This window comes from Myxine glutinosa, chromosome 7 (assembly GCF_964187855.1).
Source record: "Myxine glutinosa chromosome 7, kmMyxGlut1.1, whole genome shotgun sequence".
NCBI lineage: Eukaryota > Metazoa > Chordata > Myxini > Myxiniformes > Myxinidae > Myxine > Myxine glutinosa.
This window is the reverse complement of record NC_136267.1, coordinates 71,821,709-71,842,525: the sequence shown is the minus strand read 5'-3', so window position 1 is coordinate 71,842,525 and position 20,817 is coordinate 71,821,709. Positions and strand designations below refer to the sequence as shown.

The 20,817-nt window shown below is 43.4% G+C and overlaps 1 protein-coding gene across 1 annotated transcript in view; it reads left to right on the top strand.

Moving 5' to 3' along the window:
• The window catches only part of LOC137412369 (ankyrin repeat and death domain-containing protein 1A), a 145,099-nt gene extending 133,360 nt beyond the window's left edge, over positions 1-11,739 (top strand). The window contains exon 15 of the mRNA XM_078781859.1: positions 10,253-11,739. Within this exon, the coding sequence (XP_078637985.1) occupies positions 10,253-10,314 (62 nt within the window). The 3' untranslated portion in view covers positions 10,315-11,739. The remainder of the gene's footprint in view (positions 1-10,252) is intronic.
• The last annotated feature ends 9,078 nt before the right edge of the window (positions 11,740-20,817 follow it).

Below are 20,817 nucleotides of genomic sequence, written 5' to 3'. Positions count from 1 at the left end.
ACGTTTGTGAAGTTTCGTGTTGATCAGATAAGGTTCGTTTTTCTATCCAAGATGGCTGCCATACCACATGACCTATGACATCATCATTTTCAAACTATATGCAGCAATGGTGTTAGATGATATTTGTAAAATTTCGCATCGATAGGATGAGTGGTTTCAGACATATAGTTATTTAATATTTTCTTTCAATACAATATGGCTGCCACACCATGTGACCAATGATGTTTTCGTGTTTATCTTTTAATCGCCATGCCTGGTCAATGACATGCGTAAAGTTTCGAGTCAATCGATTTGGTGGTTTGGGAAAAGATTTTTTTTTAAAGGTTTTAGGTTAAATCCAATATGGCTGCCAAACCATGTGACATATTATGTCATAAATTTAATATTTCAATACAAATGGGTCATAGATCATGTGCATGTAATTTCAGATTTGGACGGACGGACAACCGGAAAACATAATGCCTCCAGTGACTTCTTAGGCGGAGGCATAAAAAGGCAACAAAAGGTGAAAATTTTGAAAGGGGGTGTAGACTTTCTATAGGCACTGTATTTGTAAGGGCTCACCTCTTGCTAACCTCAATAACTTGGTCTGTGACTCCTGCTTAGTATTTGAAGTGAGAGTTACAGGACAAGTTATCTGTTTAGTGTACCCTGACAAAAAATTACTTAAGGATTACTTAAAAATTACTTTAAAAAAGTGCTGACCCAAAGGTTTCATCTTCCTTTTCTTTACATCTGCATATATGGTGGCATTTTTGTTCTGCAGAAGATGAAAATTTTCCCTTGGCCTCTCCTAATGAGAATGGGCTTAAAGAGGAACCCAAATGCAATTTTTTTTCTTCTGAAAACCAATGAAAATCATTAATCACTGTATAATTTGAAGGGGAAAAGATTTTGATTTTTTTTTGGCAATCAGAAAGTGTTGAAAAAAGCCTCATGTGTCAATTTTCGATTTTGCTAGTGACGTCACACTTGTGGTCCTATTTGCGATTTACATTGAGAAACAGTGCATGTCGAGCTCGGATTCCGATACTGATTTCACCGTCATTAGTACATTGAAACTTATCAGTGAGATTTTGAAGAAACTTTTGGAGACAAAATTAGTGATGGAAACACATTCGGGGGAATTGTGGAGCCATGTAGTTTTGAGCCGTATGCGAGCGATTCAGACAAACATGGCGACAATGGAGGTAGTGTAGATGAAACGCCGGTCACACGTTCACGACAAATTGGTAGGTTTTTTTTGTTTTGTTAATTTGATGGCTTATCAGAGCTCTTGTATTAATTTATCAGTTATATTACTCTAGAAGAAATATGACATGACACAGTATGGACACAGCACAGACACGACGCAGCACGTACGAACAAGACACAACACGGACATGACACAGTACATACACAGAGATGACACATTATGTATGTACATGGACCCAATACAGCACGGACATGATGGAGCACGAACACGGACATGATACAGCACACACAGACACGGGCACGACACAGCACACACAGACACAACACAGCACGGACACTGCATGGCGCAGCATGGACATGACGCAGCACAGACCACGACACAGCATGTACACTGCATGGCGCAGCATGGACATGATGCAGCATGGACACGACACAGCACAGACACGACACAGCACAGACATGACACAGCACGGACACTGCATGACGCAGCACAGACATGACACAGTATGGACAGGCACGACACAGCACAGACACTGATTAGGCACACTCTGACACCACCCAAAAAATGGGCGATGAATGCTTTGTCCCGCCGTCGCAGGCTGACCCGGTGTCGTTTATGTTACAGAATCGTCCCGTTTAATGCTTTCCCGAGATGCCATTTGTGTCTGTGGTCGTGCTGTGTTGTGCCGTGTTCGTGCCGTACGTTGATGTCCTGCCCTAGTGGAGAGGTGGTGGAGGGGGTGGGGTGGTGGCAAGGTGAGATTGGTCACTGGCAGGCCAACATGCGAGTTTGATTCACTGCTCAAATTGCCTGTCCACATGTGCTGGTAGCTCGGTAGAGATGGTGTTACAGTTTCAAGTGATGGCTGTTCCTTCAACTTAATCGTGGGGATGGCATCCTCTCTCAATCCTGGCGGAAAACCACAAGATCTAGCCATATGTGTTGTTTCATAAGAGTGCTCTGCAACATGTTCCGAGCACTAAAGCGCACATTTTGGAGGCCCAATCCACACTCGGGTATTTCAGACAAACCTCGAATCTTTCCGCCATTGGTGTAGCAAGAAACCATCTCAGTTTGTATTACTACAACCACCAAGAACGCATCGACCAAGGACGCACAATGTAACCCGTAGACAATACGAATATGGTGGTTGACTTCTGAGCGTGATGTCATGACTAATCGTGAAGAAGAAGATTTCGACTTTTAAATAGCAAAACTACCCAATTTATAAATCGCAAATCGGAAAAAGACATCTATTTTGTATGGTATCAAGGGATAGATTATGCCTAGGTCACACATAGGCGGATTTGTCGGCGACTACTGGCGACTGGAAAAATCGCCACCACCCGCCGACAATCGTAATGAAACCGTAATGGACGGTCTTCTGTAGTCGTGGTTATCCTCCCCAGGTTGGCTGCAGTCGGCAAGAGCCGCAAAGGGGCCAAATATTTTTTTAAATGTTTAAAAACGGCGCGCTCAGTCGTCCTCAAAAAAGATCCGCCATGCTGTCGTGATGGAACCGCCATGCTGTCGTCGGTATCCGTAATAAGACCGTAAAGCGGCCGCAACCCAGTCGCTCATAGTCTTCCGCAATCGCCCCACCAGCTAGCACGGCAGAGATGCGAATGCCATACGGCCTTCCTGCGGCATCTTCCCGACTACGGGCCGACACTGTTGCGGCTGCATATCGACTACAGAATAACTGCCACGTCTCCCCTGCGGCTATGGGAGACTGACGACGACAGCAGTAGGACTAGTGGCGGCCGAGTTACGGCCATTGGCGACAGAGATACGACTGCCTGGCGACTGCATTACGACATACTACGATTCCATGGCAAGACAGGATGGTGTGAGGGTCTCCGTGGAGTGAGGTCCTGTGGTGCCGACAAGGATATGGCTTTATTGTTTGGACTTGGGACTTTTATTTTTGGGACTTTGGTCCTTTGGAAACTTTATTTATGGGACTTGGGACCAGTGGAAATAATTTGTTGGACTTTATTTCCATTCTCTCTCCCTGCAGAAAAGTTTGATTATTACATTACAATGATACATCTTTATTAACTTTCTTATTGTGCATCAAACATCTTTATGCTTCATGTCATACATCATTGAAATGAATAAAGTGAAATGTAAAATAGAGAAATAAAGATTTAAAAAGTTGTGTGAATCGTCTCCAATCGCCGGCGGTCTTATTGCAGTCTTGCGGACGTCGGAGTAAACCGCCACCCGGCCCTAATGCAGTCGCCGCGATCCGCCATCGGTCGTAATCTAGCCGCCAGACTGTCGCCACGCTGCCGCCTGACCATATTTGATCGCCAGTAGTCGCCGAAAAATCTTGATCGCCGGCAGTCGCCAGTAGTCGCCAAAATATCCGCCTATGTGTGACCGGGGCCTTAGCATCGAGGTGGCCTGAGTGTTTGAGTTCCCCTTTAAGTAGATTTTTATCTCCATGTTTATGATTACTGGTGGAATAATAGCACATTCGTGTAGACAGTAACAACCAACCTACTTAAAATGATGTGCTGGGAAAGAACCACAATATACTGAACAACTGTGTTTTAACTAATTCAAGGCAGTATTGTTAGGGGAATCTGAGAAACAGATTCATCATTGAGCCGAAGACCACAAGGAAAGTCACATACTTTTATTTGCTGCATCCCCTGCTCCGTATTCATGACCCACATCTACAGAAGGCTACCTGTCATATGAAGGCCAAAGCTTGTGATGAAATATGTATGGTGATTTAGGAGTTGTGAAGGAAACGCATAAACATTGCGCCAGCCGATGAATATGCAGTCAAGCAGAGTCAAAAATGGAGACGAAGTGGAACACTAAACATACCACAACTAGAACGCCACTTAGTAGAGCGCATACTCACGCCGTGGGTCAAGTTGGAATAGTACGATTTCACAAAAGTTTGAGGGAGTAGTTCAGTGACAACACAAGACAGACACTGCACAGATATATATTTAGAATATATAGAAGATAATGTTTTTTAAAAACAAGGCAATTTCACTTACATTTTCGGATTCAGCGTTCAATTATATATAAGTGAGTGTATTTCGAGGCATGTGTGACTTCAAATAAAATTGTAAGCCAGGAAAACGTTCGTTTCATTCCTTAGGGATACAACATGTAAAGCTGGCCCAAACGCCAAAACAAAACTCGCTCATTTAAAGTCGTACAAGCTAATGCGACCACTCATTCTTCTGGGAAGAATCCCGTACACATGCTTGTCACACTTATAACTCACCTAAGTCTTTATAAGTTCATCAAATACTGACACCGCGATTGACATTCGCTGAGGTAAATGTTGATACCTCTTCTGAGGTAAAAAAAAAAAAAAAACCAAAAAAAAAAACAGTTGTAAAGCATTATACGTATCAAACGATACATTTTATGAAACGGGGAAACTTAATACACACTTTGGTGTTTTTAAAATGACAGAATATGTCTTTATTAGAAAAAGAAAAAAAATGAACATTGAAGACGACGCTGCTAAACAATACACCGCTCTAACGCATAACCACGAGTTTAAACTACATTTACAACAAATATGAAAACTATTTTCATATCACAATGTTAAATATAGAATACATAGAAGATAATGTTAAAAAAATGAGCCCTATCTTCCAATGGTAAAAAATTCCCAAAAAAAATTCCTGGATCCGGAATAATATCCTGAGTTTCACCAAAAACTAATCAATTCTTCCTTATCTCAAGGGCAATCATCCCACCAACTTTCATCCAAATCCGTTCAGAACTTTTCCATATATCTTGTTCACGAACACACACACACACACACACACACACGGACGGACACGATCGAATGCATTACTCCCTGGCGGGAGTAAATATACCTGTGATCCGGGCCATGGACACCTGTAGGGAAGAGCAAAAAGAGATTTTTCCAAAGGCAACAGGCCCAAATGCAAAGTGTAGGGTTCAACATCCTTATCATCAGTCTAGGACATGTGTTTGAGAAGAACCACATTAAGAGGTGTGGTTGTTGTCTTTGGACAAATTTCCCTTTTTGCACTTCTCCACAGGCTTTCATGGCCAGCGTCATTGAGAAGCATGGTTGCTCCTTCTTTTTGACTGGAGAGAGCTGATGATATTTCTACTAGCAGGAGGAGCATCCTAAAGCTAATGCTAACAAAATGTTGGACGAAATCCTAGGTTTGCGTAGCAATGGCAATATTTTGTCCTTTTTTGCCGCTTTTACAGTTTTCATTTTCTGAGAATAATTTTATAAAGGAAGCACATTGGCCAATAAGCAGTAGGCATGTTTTTGCTTCCTGTATGTAATCCTGGCAAATCTTACACTCTCACTTTGTCTCTCTGAAAAGACCATCTGGGTCTCACTGTCCACATACTTTCCATCTTCCCATCTCTCCATCTTCCCATCTACTTTCCATCTGGGCAACCCTTCCATCTACTTTCTCAACAATCATCTCAAAGAAGATCTGTCACTCAAGCTTTTGGGTCTCACTATCTGCCATGATAGTGATATGATAGATCTCACTATCTGCCCTTTCCTGGGAAAACTACATTTCCAAGCTGGCCTCGAAAGCCAGTCGCCAACTGGGCAATGGGCATCCTCCGTCGTGCGAAGTCCCTTCTGGGCACACCTGAGCTCCTCACCACGTACAAGGCTTTCATCCGCAGCTCAATGGAATACTGCTCTCCCCTCTGGGCTGGTGCTCCTGCCTCACACCGAGCTCAGCTTCACGCTGTTGAAACCAAAGCATTCAGAATCATTGGAATCTCCCGCGATGAAGCTGATTCTGAGGGCCTTTCTCTCTCTCACCGCCGGCAGGTAGGTGGTCTTTCTGTATTCTACCGACTCCTCTCCGGCCTTGCTCCGTCTGTGCTCTGTCCACCAAATATTCCTTCAGGACGCACACGATCTGCCAGCAACCCTCTCATGGTGAAATTGCCAAAATCAAGACTCTCTGCTCACCTTCACTCTTTCATTCCTCCTCTCTCCCACCTCTGGAACAAACTCCCTCACTCTCTTCAATTGCACTCCTCCCTCCAGGTCTTTAAAACAGCTGTCCACCACCATCTCTTATCTTCCTCCATCCAAAACCTTGATCTTTTCTACCCCCATTAAACACCCCAAATCCACCTCTTTCAATCTCCAACTTCTTTCCTGAAATTCCTAGTAGTGTTAATTTGTTTTATACTGTGTACTCCTCCCCAGCTCTCTCCCTTCCATTGATCTACCGATGTCCCTGTTCGCTACTGTTGTGCTTGTATGCTTTCCTCTCTCTCCCCCTCTTGTCTTCTGCTCCCTTTATTGTATGTTTTATGTGTCCTTTTATTAGTCCCTTACCGGTGTACACCGGAGGGGACTATAGGTTTGCACTCCGTCCCTCCGTCTGTCAGTCCGTCAGTCCGTCCGTCACGCAAAGAACAGTTTTCCGGACTTATTTTCTAAACGCTTAACGCTAATGGTTTCAAGCTTGGCACATGGTTTCCTCATGATAAGATACAGATCAAGTTCGAACTTCACAACGTTTCGATCATTTTTGACAAAGTTATGGCACTTTGAACTTTGGGAATTCTGATGATCCTTAACTCAGTGCCATTTTAAGTTTTAATTTCCTTTAAAAAAGATTTTCTCCGCAATAATAGGACCGATTGAGATCAAATTTTCACCATAGGAGGGACTCGGTCTGTAGAATATTTTAGTGGCAATTATGACGTCACAGGTCACGTGGTTCGGCCGCCATATTGTTTTTTGTGAAAACACGAAAACCCCTTTTTCTCTACAACGGCTGAACAATCGAGGCCAAACTTTGCAAGCAGAATCGCATACCTATGACGAACAAAAAAGTCAGTGAGCATGACGTCATGCGTCACATGGTTTCAGAGTTATGACGTTTCTAAGCATGAACCTTTAAAACCGAGCTCCTCCCTCATTTTTGATCCAATCGAGGGGAAACTTCACAGATCTGTTCAGCATGTCAGTCTACTAAAATGTCCTTTTGGAATTTGTGATAGGGCACGTGGTTTGGCAGATATCGTTAATTAAACGAAAATATTTTTAAAAATGGATATCTCTTGAATCGCTAGTACCTCAGACCGTGAGTTGGTAATTATATAATTCACACAGTGCAATACGAGCAGGCTGCTCCACAAAGCGACCTTGCGGGCTTATCAACGAGGCGAGGCGTGACACATATGTGTCTCAGCATACCTCAGATCAAGTTTGAAAACCAGCATCAACCGTACATAAATTTGCATGTTCAATCATTTTTGACAAAGTTATGGCACTTTGAACTTTGGTAGGGGACATGTATTGCAGCGCAATGCTCAGAATGCTTGTTTTCTTTCTTGTTTACTGTGTTAGCTTTTACATGAGCCTTGACTGTATACAAAAAAAAAAAAACCCCGGGTTATATATATATTTTTTTCGGGATTGAGCTGTCAGTTGCCTATACACCACCCAAATAAGGGTACAGAATTCAGGAAGTATTCACACCCCTTGACTTTTTCACATGTACCTGAATGTACCTGGTACCTGTACCTGAATGTACCTGTACTTGGTGTTACAACCTGAATTTAAAATTGATTAAATGAAAAGATGAAATGTCTCGAGTCAATAAGTATTTAACCCATTTCCTATGACACTCCAAATTGAGTGGAGATGCATCCAATTTCTTTTGATCATGTTTGAGATGTCTTTCATTTCAATTTCAAGGCTAACCCCCGCTCTTGCAGGGAAAATGGCCTTAAAATGCCTGTTGCTGTTGTATGCTTGAGATGTCTCTAAAACTTGATTAAAGACCATCTGTGACCCATTCAATTGAATGGACATGATTTAGAAAGAAACATCTTTCTATACAAGGTCTCACAATTGACAGTGCATGTCAGGGTAGAAACTCTACCACAAAGTCCAAGGAACTGTTTGTATAACTCAGAGATAGAATTTGTAAGGAGGCATAGATCTGGGGAAGGGTATAAAACCATTTGTAGAGTGTTGAAAGTTCCCAAGAGCAAAGTGAGCTCCATTATTAGGAAAGAAAGAATATGGAACTACCCAGACTCGTCCTATAGCTGGTCGTCTGACCAAACTGAACAACCGAGCAAGAAGATCCTTGGTCAGGGAGGTGAGCAAGAACCAATGACCACTCTCACAGAACTACAGAGTTCCTTGGCTGAGATGGGAGAAACTGCCGGAAGGACAACAGTCTCTGCAACACTTCACCAATCTAGGCTTATGGGAGAGTAGCCAGGCAGAAGCCACTCCTGAGAAAAAAGGCACATAACAGCAAGCCCAGAGTTTTTAAAAAAGCATTTAAAATGGTATGCTGAGAGCATGAGGCAAAATATGCCGTGGTCTGATGAGATTAAAATTGAACTCTTTGGCCGGAATGCAAAGCGCTACGTCTGGCGGAAACCAAGCACAGCTCATCACCCATCTCACACCATCCCTACCGTGAAGCATGGTGGTGGCAGCATCATGCTATGGGGGTGCTTTTCAGCAGCAGTGACTGGGAGACTTGTAAGTATGGAGGGAACAATGAATGGAGCCAAATACAGGCAAATCCTTGAGGAGAATCTGCTGCAGAATGCAAAATACCTTAGACTGTGGCGAAGATTTACGTTCCAACAGGATAATGACCCCAAGCATACAGCCAAAGCAACACTGGAATGGCTTCAGAACAAGAATGTGAAAGTCCTTGAGTGGCCCAGTGAAAGCCTAGACCTGAATCCCATTGAGAATCTGTGGAAAGACTTGAAGATTGCTGTTCACTGATGCTCCCCATCCAACTTGCCAGAGCTTGAGCAAATCTGCAAGGAAGAATGGGATACACTCCCCAAATCCAGAGGTGCAAAGCTGATATAGACATACCCAAGAAGACTCAAAGCTGTAATCGCTGCCAAAGGTGCGAGTACTACTAGTTGTAATCACTGCCAAAAGTATTGACTTAGGGGGTTGAATACTTAAGTAAATTAAGTATTTCTGCATTTCATTTTTGATTATTTTGTAAAAATTTCTAAAAATGTTTTTTACACTTTGACATTATGGGGTATAATGTGTAGATCAGTGACAAAAAAATCTCAATTTAATCCATTTTAAATTCAGGTTGTAACACAACAAAATGTGAAAAAGCAATGGGGTGTGAGTATTCTTAAGGTACTGTATTTGTCAGAAGAACGTGTTGCATGCTTGGAACAAGATCACCCTTAGGGCGAGTACTCTATAGTTGGGCATAATGCTGTGTTGGTATCCAGTTGAAACGAATTTGGACAACAACCCCTTTTTTGGCTCAGCCAACTTTGACCACTTATGTTGGAAATTGAATTACAGCATCAGCATAAGCATTTCAGTCTAGACTGAAAAGGCAGGAACCTGTTGCTCCAGGCTGAAAAGCACCATTGACTGCATTTCACTTGTTTACCTCAAAATTGGTCCATTTGAGTTAATAGGTCACAATGTCCTTCTTTCCCCTGTTTTTGCTGATGCTATTCCAATATTGCGGGTATGTAGCTTTGCTTGCTAGCTTTGATGTTTCAGATTTTTCTCATTTTCTTTATTAATTTGGTGCCCTCCGTCCAAGAAGTTAATTTAAATAAGGAAAAACCTTGTCTGAATTTGAGGAACAAAGAATGTGAATTTCCATAGCATCGCACCTTGTTCCAAAGAACTTCCCTTGTAGTCCTGTATTTATACATGAATGGGACTGGCAGGATAGCGGTCGAGCTTTGGTTTGAATCTTAACGCAGCTCTAAATTGTTACACGAGTGCTTCGCATGCTGGGCGATGCATCAATATGAATGCCATCCGTCAGAACCACATTAAGTTGCAGGACTTATCTGCCAGCACTGGTTGTTGGTGGGTGTTAAATATCCCACGGTGTCTTTCATGTGGAATAGTCGAGCAGTCGCCGCCACCCTGACCAAATTACAAATTCCAGCCCTGACCGACTGCGGGGATGGCAACAGCAAACCATCCAGAACAACGCTTGCCAATAGACTGCTTTGACCGTACAGGTGCCCTGTGCGCTCCATGATGATGATTTATCATGAATACCTTTCTTGCAGAGCACGTCCGAAGGAAAGCAAATGGTGAACCGGAATCTCCCAGAAAATGTATGTTGTCTTGATGAAAGCCGACCACCCCGTGGGCGGCTGCATGGGCTGGAGATGCAGAGGCCGAATAAAATGGATTGATGTCGGTTTGCACATGAATGCAGCAGACTACCGGAGGGCCACTTGATTGGCGGATTTGTTTTTGCAATTTATTTGTACGCGTTCTGTTGTCTTGACCCGAACTGCACGAGGTTTGTTTAATTCAAAGTTTGGAGTAAACAGTTTCACCCTTCTTCCACGTCGCTTTGGAATGCAATAACAACGGTAGCAGGAGGGACATGAAAGCACACCTTTCAGGAGTCAGAGCTATATAGAGATTGCCTGTGAACGACACGGAGCGTTGATTAGTTCTGAGCGAGCGTTTCTTTTATTCTTTTTTTTAAGGGAGTTTTTAATAATGCCGAAATTGCTGCAGCTTTAATAACTTAAGAAGAACCGCATTGTTTTTGCTCGCCTTGCATCCCGCAGTTCATGAACCGAGTTGCCAATTTTGAAATGCAATTCCTCGGTACATTCAGCTTTCTGCGCTCGTATCAATTGAAGTTTCTCTAAATGCATGTTTTGCCATGAAATTACTTCTTTTTTTTCCGAATGGAGTTTGTTTTTTTTCCAGTGCTTTATTTCTCTGTGATGCGTTGAAAATGAAGCTCCTTTAGTTGTTCAAAACTGCGACTTTATCTTGACAATGAGTTTGTAATTATTTTTTTTACATAATGTGTTGTTTATTGCAAGATGATCATACATTTTAGTGTTTGACTGCATTGCACGGTTGTAGGAAAACTGTGACCTGATGTATTGATGTTCCAAAGTGGAAAAACAATGGACCGTAAACATGCATGCAGCTTCCACGTGAAATTGAAGTTTTCTTAAGCTCAGTGGGAAATTACTGTGAAAGCCGTAAAATATTGTTAATCGATGTGTAATTCAAGTTGTCATAACAAGTATTTTTGTTAGTTTTACTTGGCAGGATTTATAATTTCCTTGCTCGGTTTGATTTATTTTATTTTATTCTTTTAAGCGTTAAATTGTGCGTCCCCATTTCTGAGCGAAAAGCATCACTTATGCTGGCTGTGCATACGTCACGCAGCACAGAATCCCATGACATTTCCATTAACGCAAAAGCGTTAACCTTTCATCTCCGCGTGCGGTGATAAAACCGAAGCCGTAACAGAGGAGTTTTTTTTTCTGCCTTTGTATCTGTTTTGCGAGGCTTCAGTGATGTTCCTATTGATTCTGCCTCAATACGGACGGCCTTTTGCTGTATATCTTTTTCTTCTGTACCTCTTTCCTTCCCGCACCTCCTCCCGCCACCTCCACATCTTGGAGTCCTCTAAATGAGTTCAGTAGATTTATCCGCATCACGGTTTGGTGACCTCACTTGTTCTGGCTCCAGCAGATCAATCATTTGTTGTTTGCAAATAAACCTTTCTGGCACTTCACTGTTCCCTGCCTTGGCTGCAAGAAATCTCATGGGTCTGTAGTGGTAACCCGCTGCATATCGTGTAAGGAGATTGAGGTTGGACTGCCAAAAAAAAAAAAAAACAACACTGAAAAAACAGGAATTGTGCATGAGAAAGGTAAATTGTCTAACTCATACAGGATATGATAAAGAATGGTACTAATGTTCATTTACATGTTTTGCTAATGTCACATTATATCATCAGCTCATGCTGGTGACAGCTTACAGATTGTCCTGTGTCTTAATTTATGTACTGCAAGCTAAATTGTGGCCTCAAATTATTTAGCAAGTCCTCAGGATTTTAAGATGGAATTTGTTTTGTTTCACGCAACATCATGTTGTTAACGTCAGCCTCATCACATGACCTTTGTTTCCAAGCTCATTTGGTGTCTCCTTTTAGTACTTAAGAAAACCAAAGATTTTTAAGTATATTGGTTGGTATTGTGCATTATTCTGTCTGTTTGTCTGTATGTCAATCACCTACAGGTCACAATTTTAAACCAATCTTCACGAAACTTCACCAAATGGTAGAGTTGGTCATAAGGAAGAAGCCTATTGATTTTGAGGTCAAACGTTCAACATAGGCCAAAGGTCAACAACTTTGTCAAGCTTCTAAAATCCTCAATTTTCATCCGATTGACTTTAAATTTGAAGAGGATTTGCATATCTGGTCACTTAATTAAACCACTAATTATTTTTGAGATCAACATCTGCTAAAGGTCAACAACTTAGGTGAAGTTTCTAAAATCCTCAATTTTCAGCCGATTGACTTGGCATTTGAAGAGGAGTTGCACATCAGGTCACTCAATTCAACCGCCAATTGTTTTTGAGGTCAACGTAGGCCAAACAGTCAACATAGGCCAAAGGTCAACAACTTATGTTATGGATTTCACAAGTATCGTGCTATGCACGACATATTTCTTGTTTATTTATTTATTTTTGGATAGTAATTATGGCTTACTTAAGGCCAGGCAACGATAATAGCAATGCAAATAGCTCTGTATGTTATTGCCACAACCGTCTCCTGTTCTTAAACAGCAAAGCACACCTTATAATTATGGAGTGCTGACTGGTCCACCTTACAGCAAGGTGGAAGACCAAACCAGACGCAATTATGTTGTCCATGCTTGATGCATTTTGCTGACAGCCATACATGGACAAGGCTTGTATTGTCACAATCACCAATTAATGGTACACAAACTGCTGCAAAGAGAACCTCTGTTCTATCATGATTGTAGTTATGCACCTTTTTTGTGAAACAGGCAGGTGCTGCAGCCATTAACACACCATCATGGGCAGCAAATACCATGCAAAACAAAAAGGTATTTTTACCAGCTTCCTGGAAAGAACAATCCCCATGGCATGTTCGTTAATGCATAATAATAAATTGCCACAATACCACCTTCAGATTACATGTGGTTGCAGAATTATGCAACCTTTTGTGAAGCAGAAAGCATCCGCACCCTTCATCATGGCAATAACTGCATTTGTGAAATGTCACTCCATAGTCTGAAGCTTTAAATGTTTTTTGTTAAATTTATTTTGAACTCAGAAGCCATATAATGCAAAAATAGGGACAGTCATGATTAACGGGCATTATGTTGTCTTTCCAGTATTGCCACTGCAGTTCGCCCGGATGAACACATCCATACGATGACAATTGACATCTTAATTTAATGATGCTTCAAGCAGTGACATCATCATACATATCATGCATGCCAAACTTTCGTGTCGGCAGCTCCAGAAAGGCTTTTGAGCAGCTTTGGAAGGTTCTGGCTGAGGTTTTCATATGATAGTGATGCGTGGAGATGCAATAGAGCTGGCACAGAGTCTGCGCAACCTTTCAAGTGGCGGCAAAGGCATCAGTGCCCTATCACAGCAATGGTGGTTGCATACAAACTGCATTGCAATTCGTAGATCCGAGAATTTGCATAAGCCCTGCTCATCCAAGTAACTAATAAGCAAGTTTGTTCCTCAAACTGTAAAATAAGGGAGCGGTTGTTAGTGTTTCAAGGATATTCTTTTGAAAATAAACGGTTAATAGAGTACTAGATTCCTTGCTGATGGTGATATATTTTCTTGATAGGCTGTTGAGAATTTCCATTGGGGCCTGTTATTACCATTGGTCCTGGGAATGTTTCTTCAACAGATGCAATTTGTGATCTGTAGATACCAGCAAGTCGATTCAACGTCCTGGGGTATCTTTGCAACCTTACCTACACAATTAATCAAACCTTGTTTAAGCATTGCACATTATTATACAGCATGGTGGACAAAAAATTTCACCATCACTTGCAAAAAAAAAAAAACTTACTGTCGTCTCTGTAGTGAAGCATGGTGGTAGATCGATAATGATTATGCCTGTTTCTCAAGGGGGTATTTATGCCCGTGATAGATTTAAGAAATCGCTGTGTCTAAATTTCTTGATATAAGAAATTATAGGTTCGGGAGGTGGAGGATTAGAGAGAGGAAAAATTATTTGATGTTCATTTTCTTTTTAGTTTTTATACAAAAGCTGCCCCAATCAGTGTTGCTTTTTAATGATATGCTAGTCGATATTGCGAGAAGAAAGAACAAACCTTGTATCTACAAGTGCATACAAACTAAAATGATTGAAACTATACCGACACTCTTCGACGTCATGACGTCGATCAATGTGCCTACACTCACATTATTACATCATTGTAATACTTGTACCAAGTTTGCTTTCAATCCATTCAGCTGTTCTCAAGTTACCACATTTTTACCTGACATGACCTCTGACCTTTGACCCCACAATTGTATCAGTTCATGTTTACATCATTATACATACCTGTACCAAGTTTTAATTTAAATCCCTTTAGCTGTTCACAAGTTATCACATTTTTAACTGACATGACCTCTGACCTTTGACCTCGAGATCCCAAAATCTAATCAGTTAATCTTTACATTATTATACATACCTGGACCAAGTTTGAATTACAGTGCATTCAGAAAGTATTCAGACCCCTTCACTTTTTTCACATTTTGTTATGTTGCAGCCTTGTACTGAAATCGTTTAAATTCATTTTTTCCCTCATCAATCTACACTCAAGCTTCAGTGTTAATTGAGGGAACCACACAACAATATGTTATTCGCCATGGAGAGTTCTTTACAATGAGTCATGCCTGTTTTTGTTTTTTTTTCTATGCAGCGCTTTCGGAGATATAGAGGTGCAAAGTTTTTCGTTTCTTTTCCCAAGATGGCGCCCGTAACACGTGACCTATGATGGCATAATTATCATTAAAAAATTCTACAGGTGGAGTTGCACGTTTGGTGAAAATTTCTTGTCAATCGGACCAACAGTTGCAGAGAAAATCATATTTATTCGGGGCGGACAAACAAACAGACAAACAAACAAACAGATGGACTCAAATGCAATACCCTCTCCTCTGGTGAGGGCAATGAGACTCAAATGCAATACCTCCGTTGTCCATCGATTCATAGTCCGAATGTCGGTTTAACTTCCTGTTTATTATCTTCACCCTCATCATCTGTTTAATTTAATGGGATTTCACATTTTTAAAGAACATTTAGCATTTTAAAATAATTTGATTCATACAGCTTTACATACTGTGGTACTGATAGGTTTTAACCTATATATGTAGGGCGCCCCTTTATATGAACTTTTTACATTTTTATTTAACTTCATCTGAAGTTTGTCCCATTTCAAATCTTTGAGCCATTCGTTTTCTAGGTTCCATACGTCCCAGAGAGCTGAAATTTGACCCACAGTCCTCTTTTCTGGTACATTTATCAAAATGTAATGAAATAAAATTAAAATGTTTAAAACTTTAAAAAAAAAAAAGTTTAGCCCTAAAACATGTTTTTTCGTTTACTTGTCTCATTATTCAAGTTTACTTGTCTCATCCAAATAAAGCATTATTTGGTTCCTCATAAGAACACAAGGGTAGTACAGCATGCACACAATTTTTTGAATGTCCCTTATTTTCTATTATCTGGCATTTTCCACAAGCCATGGAATTCCTTCTTTTCTATAGTTTGCCACATGGAACATACCATATAAAGGGGCCTTTTCTCTGCCCCTGGCATTTTTCCCAAGAATACCAGGTATGAGAGCCCACCGATACATCGATATTGGAAAAATAATAATATCGACAGAGCCTAGTTATCAGCGACACGTCACTGTGTCCAGCAGACAAAGTAACTGGGTTTGACGCCCCATAGTATGACATGGCTTTGTGTGGCGACTGGTGGTTAGATTTCTGGGCCGTTGGAGAGAAAGGCGTGGCTTGGCGAAAAGGCTGTGCTTGTGACGTTTTGGGAGAGTATCAGAGTGGGCGGCGCTAATGATCAACAGACACACAAAAGCATATATATATATATATATATATATATACATATATATATATATATATATATATATATATATATATATATATATATATATATTGTTACGGAACCGGAGTACGGCACTCCCCTTAGCAAGGGGGGGTTAATCCCCTTGTCCTGTTAAGCTGGCCGTCCGACCGGTCCTGGTACTTGTAACGCTCTTCTGCAGGGTGGGATTGATCAGGGTTATTGGTCAAGGTGTTGTCCCGAATACCTTCACCAATCCATCCGCAGAACAGGGATACAAGTACCGCTCGAACCACGGACAAGATGGTAATTGCCGAGCGGTTTAGCAATCCGAGGTTCGAGCCGTTATCAATTGACTAAACCCGATTAAAAGCGGTTCGGCCAAAATCGCGCCACAGATACTCAATGAGGAAAAGACTAAAGTGATCGGGGAAGAATGAAACCAAAAGTAAGGAATAACAGGTATTTATTAATTATTTACACAAAACCAAAGAAGAGGAGGAACGAAATTAATTTACAGAAGAAGAAGAAGAAGACACAGAGCAAACCTTAAAACAAGCTTATATTATACCCCAGACAACAAACAGGACAGACAACGGACTTACACGACAAGGGGAATTGCAGGCAGGAATGGCTGGACGAAGGAGAATGGTCCGTGCGGGACAGCAGGGCTGGCAGGTTCGGCAGGGTACAGCAAGGAGGTCCGCTCCAGCTCCACGCTAGGAGCGAGCAGCCGGCGGCAGGTACACGTATCCGTTTCACTCGGTAGGGCTGTTTGAAGCAGCTTGTCAGAGCACCGCGCAGCTTCGTCTCTCTCTGCCTTCTCACCGACTCTCCTCCAACTCCACTCAACTTCTCGGTTCGGCTGGATCACTCCTCTCCCTCTCGTGCCTTCTCACCGACTCTCCTCCAACTCCACTCAACTTCTCAGTTCGGCTGGATCACTCCTATCCCTCTCGTGCCTTCTCACCGACTCTCATTCCAACTCCAACTGGTAAAAAGGCTTCGCTTCGCGCTTATATTGGTGTCGGCCGTATCAAGCCGCGGGCTGCGAGGGCACGCCTACCGGTTCGCTCACCGCGGTGCTGGTTGGTTGGTTAGGGCTTACTGACCACGCCGCTGGCGGGTTGATGACAGGGCCACGCCTCTTCCTCGGCGTTCCGCCCCCTTTTTCCTGTCCTTGGCCTCGTGCGTAATGGAGTTCTGGCTTGCTGGTAAAATAACCCTTACTGCCATCGAGGATAGAAAACCATTCGCACTGGTGTTGTAGAAAACCATTCGCACTGGTGTTGAAGGGAACGAAAGGGACCTATCTTATTTGATTAATGCAACGTAGAGTCAAACTATTGGAAACACAGCCTTACCTGAAACACATAATAATGAAATAACTACGAAGAGGGCCTATGGTTCGCTACGTGTTGTTCATGGACTAACTAGGGGACGACCTCTGATCTTAACAATGAAATGGAGGTATTTACAAAGGGTATTATTTACAAAGGGTATATTTACAACAATTTACGAAGTGCAGGGTTCTCAAAACCCCAACACAGCACCCTCATTCCTCCAGGCACCTCCCGGGCCGAAAAACTTTAACTTAATGTGACACTCAGATGTAGTTACCCACTACGATTAACCTCACCCTTGAGTGCGACAGTTTTAAAACAACTACGTATGTCCCGCTTGCTACGTTGCATCCTACCTAACAGATTCACACCCACAGGATAACCGAATTACGGAATTATTCGCAAACTATACATTTAGCCGGTGGGGAGCATTATTTACAAACCACTAATTGTATTTACATGGCAAACCCAGGACCTGTCATTTTGGGAGACAAAAAGAATCCTGCGGGAGGGAGGAAAAGCATGCACTGCACTGCACCGATACACCACCCTCACATGCCCGGGGATGCAGAATTGATATTGCAATGCATCCCCGAGCATGCAAGCACCAAAAACACGAAGAAGCACCAAAGCACCATTAACAAGCACCATCAAAGCACCATCCAGTGCTCATTGCACACACATTTCAATGTCAATACAATGGTGTCCGACGTCTTCTCCGCTCTGCCGGGCCGATGGTCTTGATGTTGTTCTTTTCTTGCTGTTCTTGATTGCGGCCTATTTGATGGATAATAAAAAAGGCACACAATGCGTCCGTTTTTTTTTTTAAATTATGGCCAGCAGGGGCCAACTATGGTGGTCCACCTGCATGGCTTAGTGCCACCTCACCAAGGTCCGTAAGCGAAGACTTCTGGCCACAATGGCCGGTCCCAGCAGAGGGGTCATGCCACAAACGTGTGGTCCATATGTGTGGTGCTTGGCCGCAAGTTGTGCGGTCCATAAAGTGGTGCATCGGTCCTGGCAGCGGGAATGCGGGCACACAACTGCGGCTCCCGCACGCTTTCCTTCAGTGCCCAGAGAGCACGGTCCATGGGTGGGGAAGGAGGACAAAGTAAAGTTAGCGGGGTGCAAGGGCGCAAGGGTACACATCAACACAAGGCAATGCAGAGGTGAGATGCGCATGGAGAGCGAGCGGAGAAAGCTCGTCCCTATCGTACATCACCCCCCCCCCCCCCCCCACAACCTAATCTACCCTTGCCCCTTACCACATATTTACACAACAATTTACATTTGCAAATTCCGTCACTACGTCTCGTCCTCCCCATATCTCCCCTAATACCAAATTCGTCCCCAATCTCTCTTAACCAAATTTGCCATCAATCAATTCATCAACAATCCCTCCTAATGAGGAAAAGATGGAATACCAGCACAATGTCACACCCACGTCATGATGCGCCTCACATTCCCAAAACATTTGCAACAAATAGAACCAAACCATGGTGTGGAGTTCCGTTATCACCTCAGGTGAGTGGATGTAGATGGTGCGAGGAGATTTCAATCATAACTATCCTCTAAATGACTTTAACGTTCCTTACACTACCCGGGGTCTTTCCCTGCCAAACCACTGGCCACTTTACTTTGTGCGGTTCTAAAAACCGAACTCCCATTGACCAAACTGTGGTGCTCGTCAATTTGGGGTCTCACTCCCCCGATTCAACTCCCTGTGCCTTTGCACAATTTCGGGGCTGAGTCGTGTGGCTCCCATAGCAGGTCTGAGTAGACCTGCACACCTGCACACCTCCGCCACTGCAGTTGCCTCCGAGCTTACCTGCTCCTTACCCTAACCTATCTACCTGGGGAAGGCCCTCCCTGGCACTTACCCCCTCGGCGCCCTCTCTGGCACTGGGCTACCCGGGTCCGTCCTCCGGATCTTCGGGCCCCATTCACAACTCTACCGGCTCCCAGAGCCCATCTGCGGCCTCACCTGGCCGACATCCTCACAGTGGCGGAGTGCCCATTTAACCATACACACTAACAGGCCACACGCCCAGCCATTTCCACGTCACTAATGCACCCATCCAAACACCATTCTAAAACACGCACCACAGATGCCAATATCCACCACAATTTACCTATACCCTCTACCTACTCTTAAACTACCCTCCCCGGGTATTTGTGATCAGGGTCCATCCTCCCCATCCACTCCTTCTGCACCAACCAATCCACTCCACATTTTCCACCATACTCACTCCACACCATCCATTCCATACTCCATTTACTCCAGACCGGTTATTCCATTCAACCATTCTCCATACACCTGTTCACTTGCACACCTGTTCCGTCACACCTGGTGCTCCCTGCACCCTCCTTCCTCCAGGACCATTCGCTCAATACAACTCACAATCGCACTTTTCACCATACGCTGCTCCATGACCTCCTTCACACACACACATCTCTCACGAGCAATTCCTCATTTGCTCAACACCAAGATTCTCACACACACGGCCATTCTCAACCAATTCCTCATTTGCTCAACACCAAGATTCTCACACACATGGCCATTCTCAAACAATTCCTCATTTGCTCAGCACCAAGATTCTCACACACGCGGCATCATCTAACTACCTGGTGCCCTTCTAACTTAGTGCATCCCCAGTCATCCCTTACACTATTGCACATACCACGTCATTAACAACCATCTAACCTATTCTACGTCCCCACTACAGGTACATGTCGCTACTTAACTCTACAGTTACCTATGGTCATCTCTAGGTCCCTATACATTTATCCAAACCCGCCCTCGGCGAGCTTACACTGCCAAACCCCATAAACTATGGCTCATGTGCCCGGTCGGATGGGAGGGATGGTGGATTTGCCATCCCTCCACATCGGGCATTTCCCACTATCAATTTTCTGCCCATCCAATTTCCTGCCAATCAAAATTTGCCAATCATCTTCGCCAATCAATTTTACCCATCAAATTTGCCAATCATTACTGCTGCTATCACCATCACATGTCCACTCACTTGAGCCTCTCGGTGCGTCGTTACATCATTAAAACTCGGCTTCACAAGGCCGAGCAATGAATTCGGGTGGTTTTGTCGCCTGCAGGTTGGGTCCGTCCGGCATTCGGTTCAGGGGAGGAGGTTTGGTTGGGCCAAGGTTTAAAGCACCATCCCTACGCAGGGCCTTTTGCTCCCATGCGCGGTGGGCCAACCTTGCCCGGGTGGAACGCCGCCACCACAAGGGGGCGCCGTTCCGATCCCTCCTACCTTCCCTCGAACCGGACCGGTCGCCTTGCCCGGCAAACCCCGGACTCGACCGTGCGGGGCGGGGCCCGGCCCAGATCGTGCACGACGCTCCCAAGAGAAGCGAT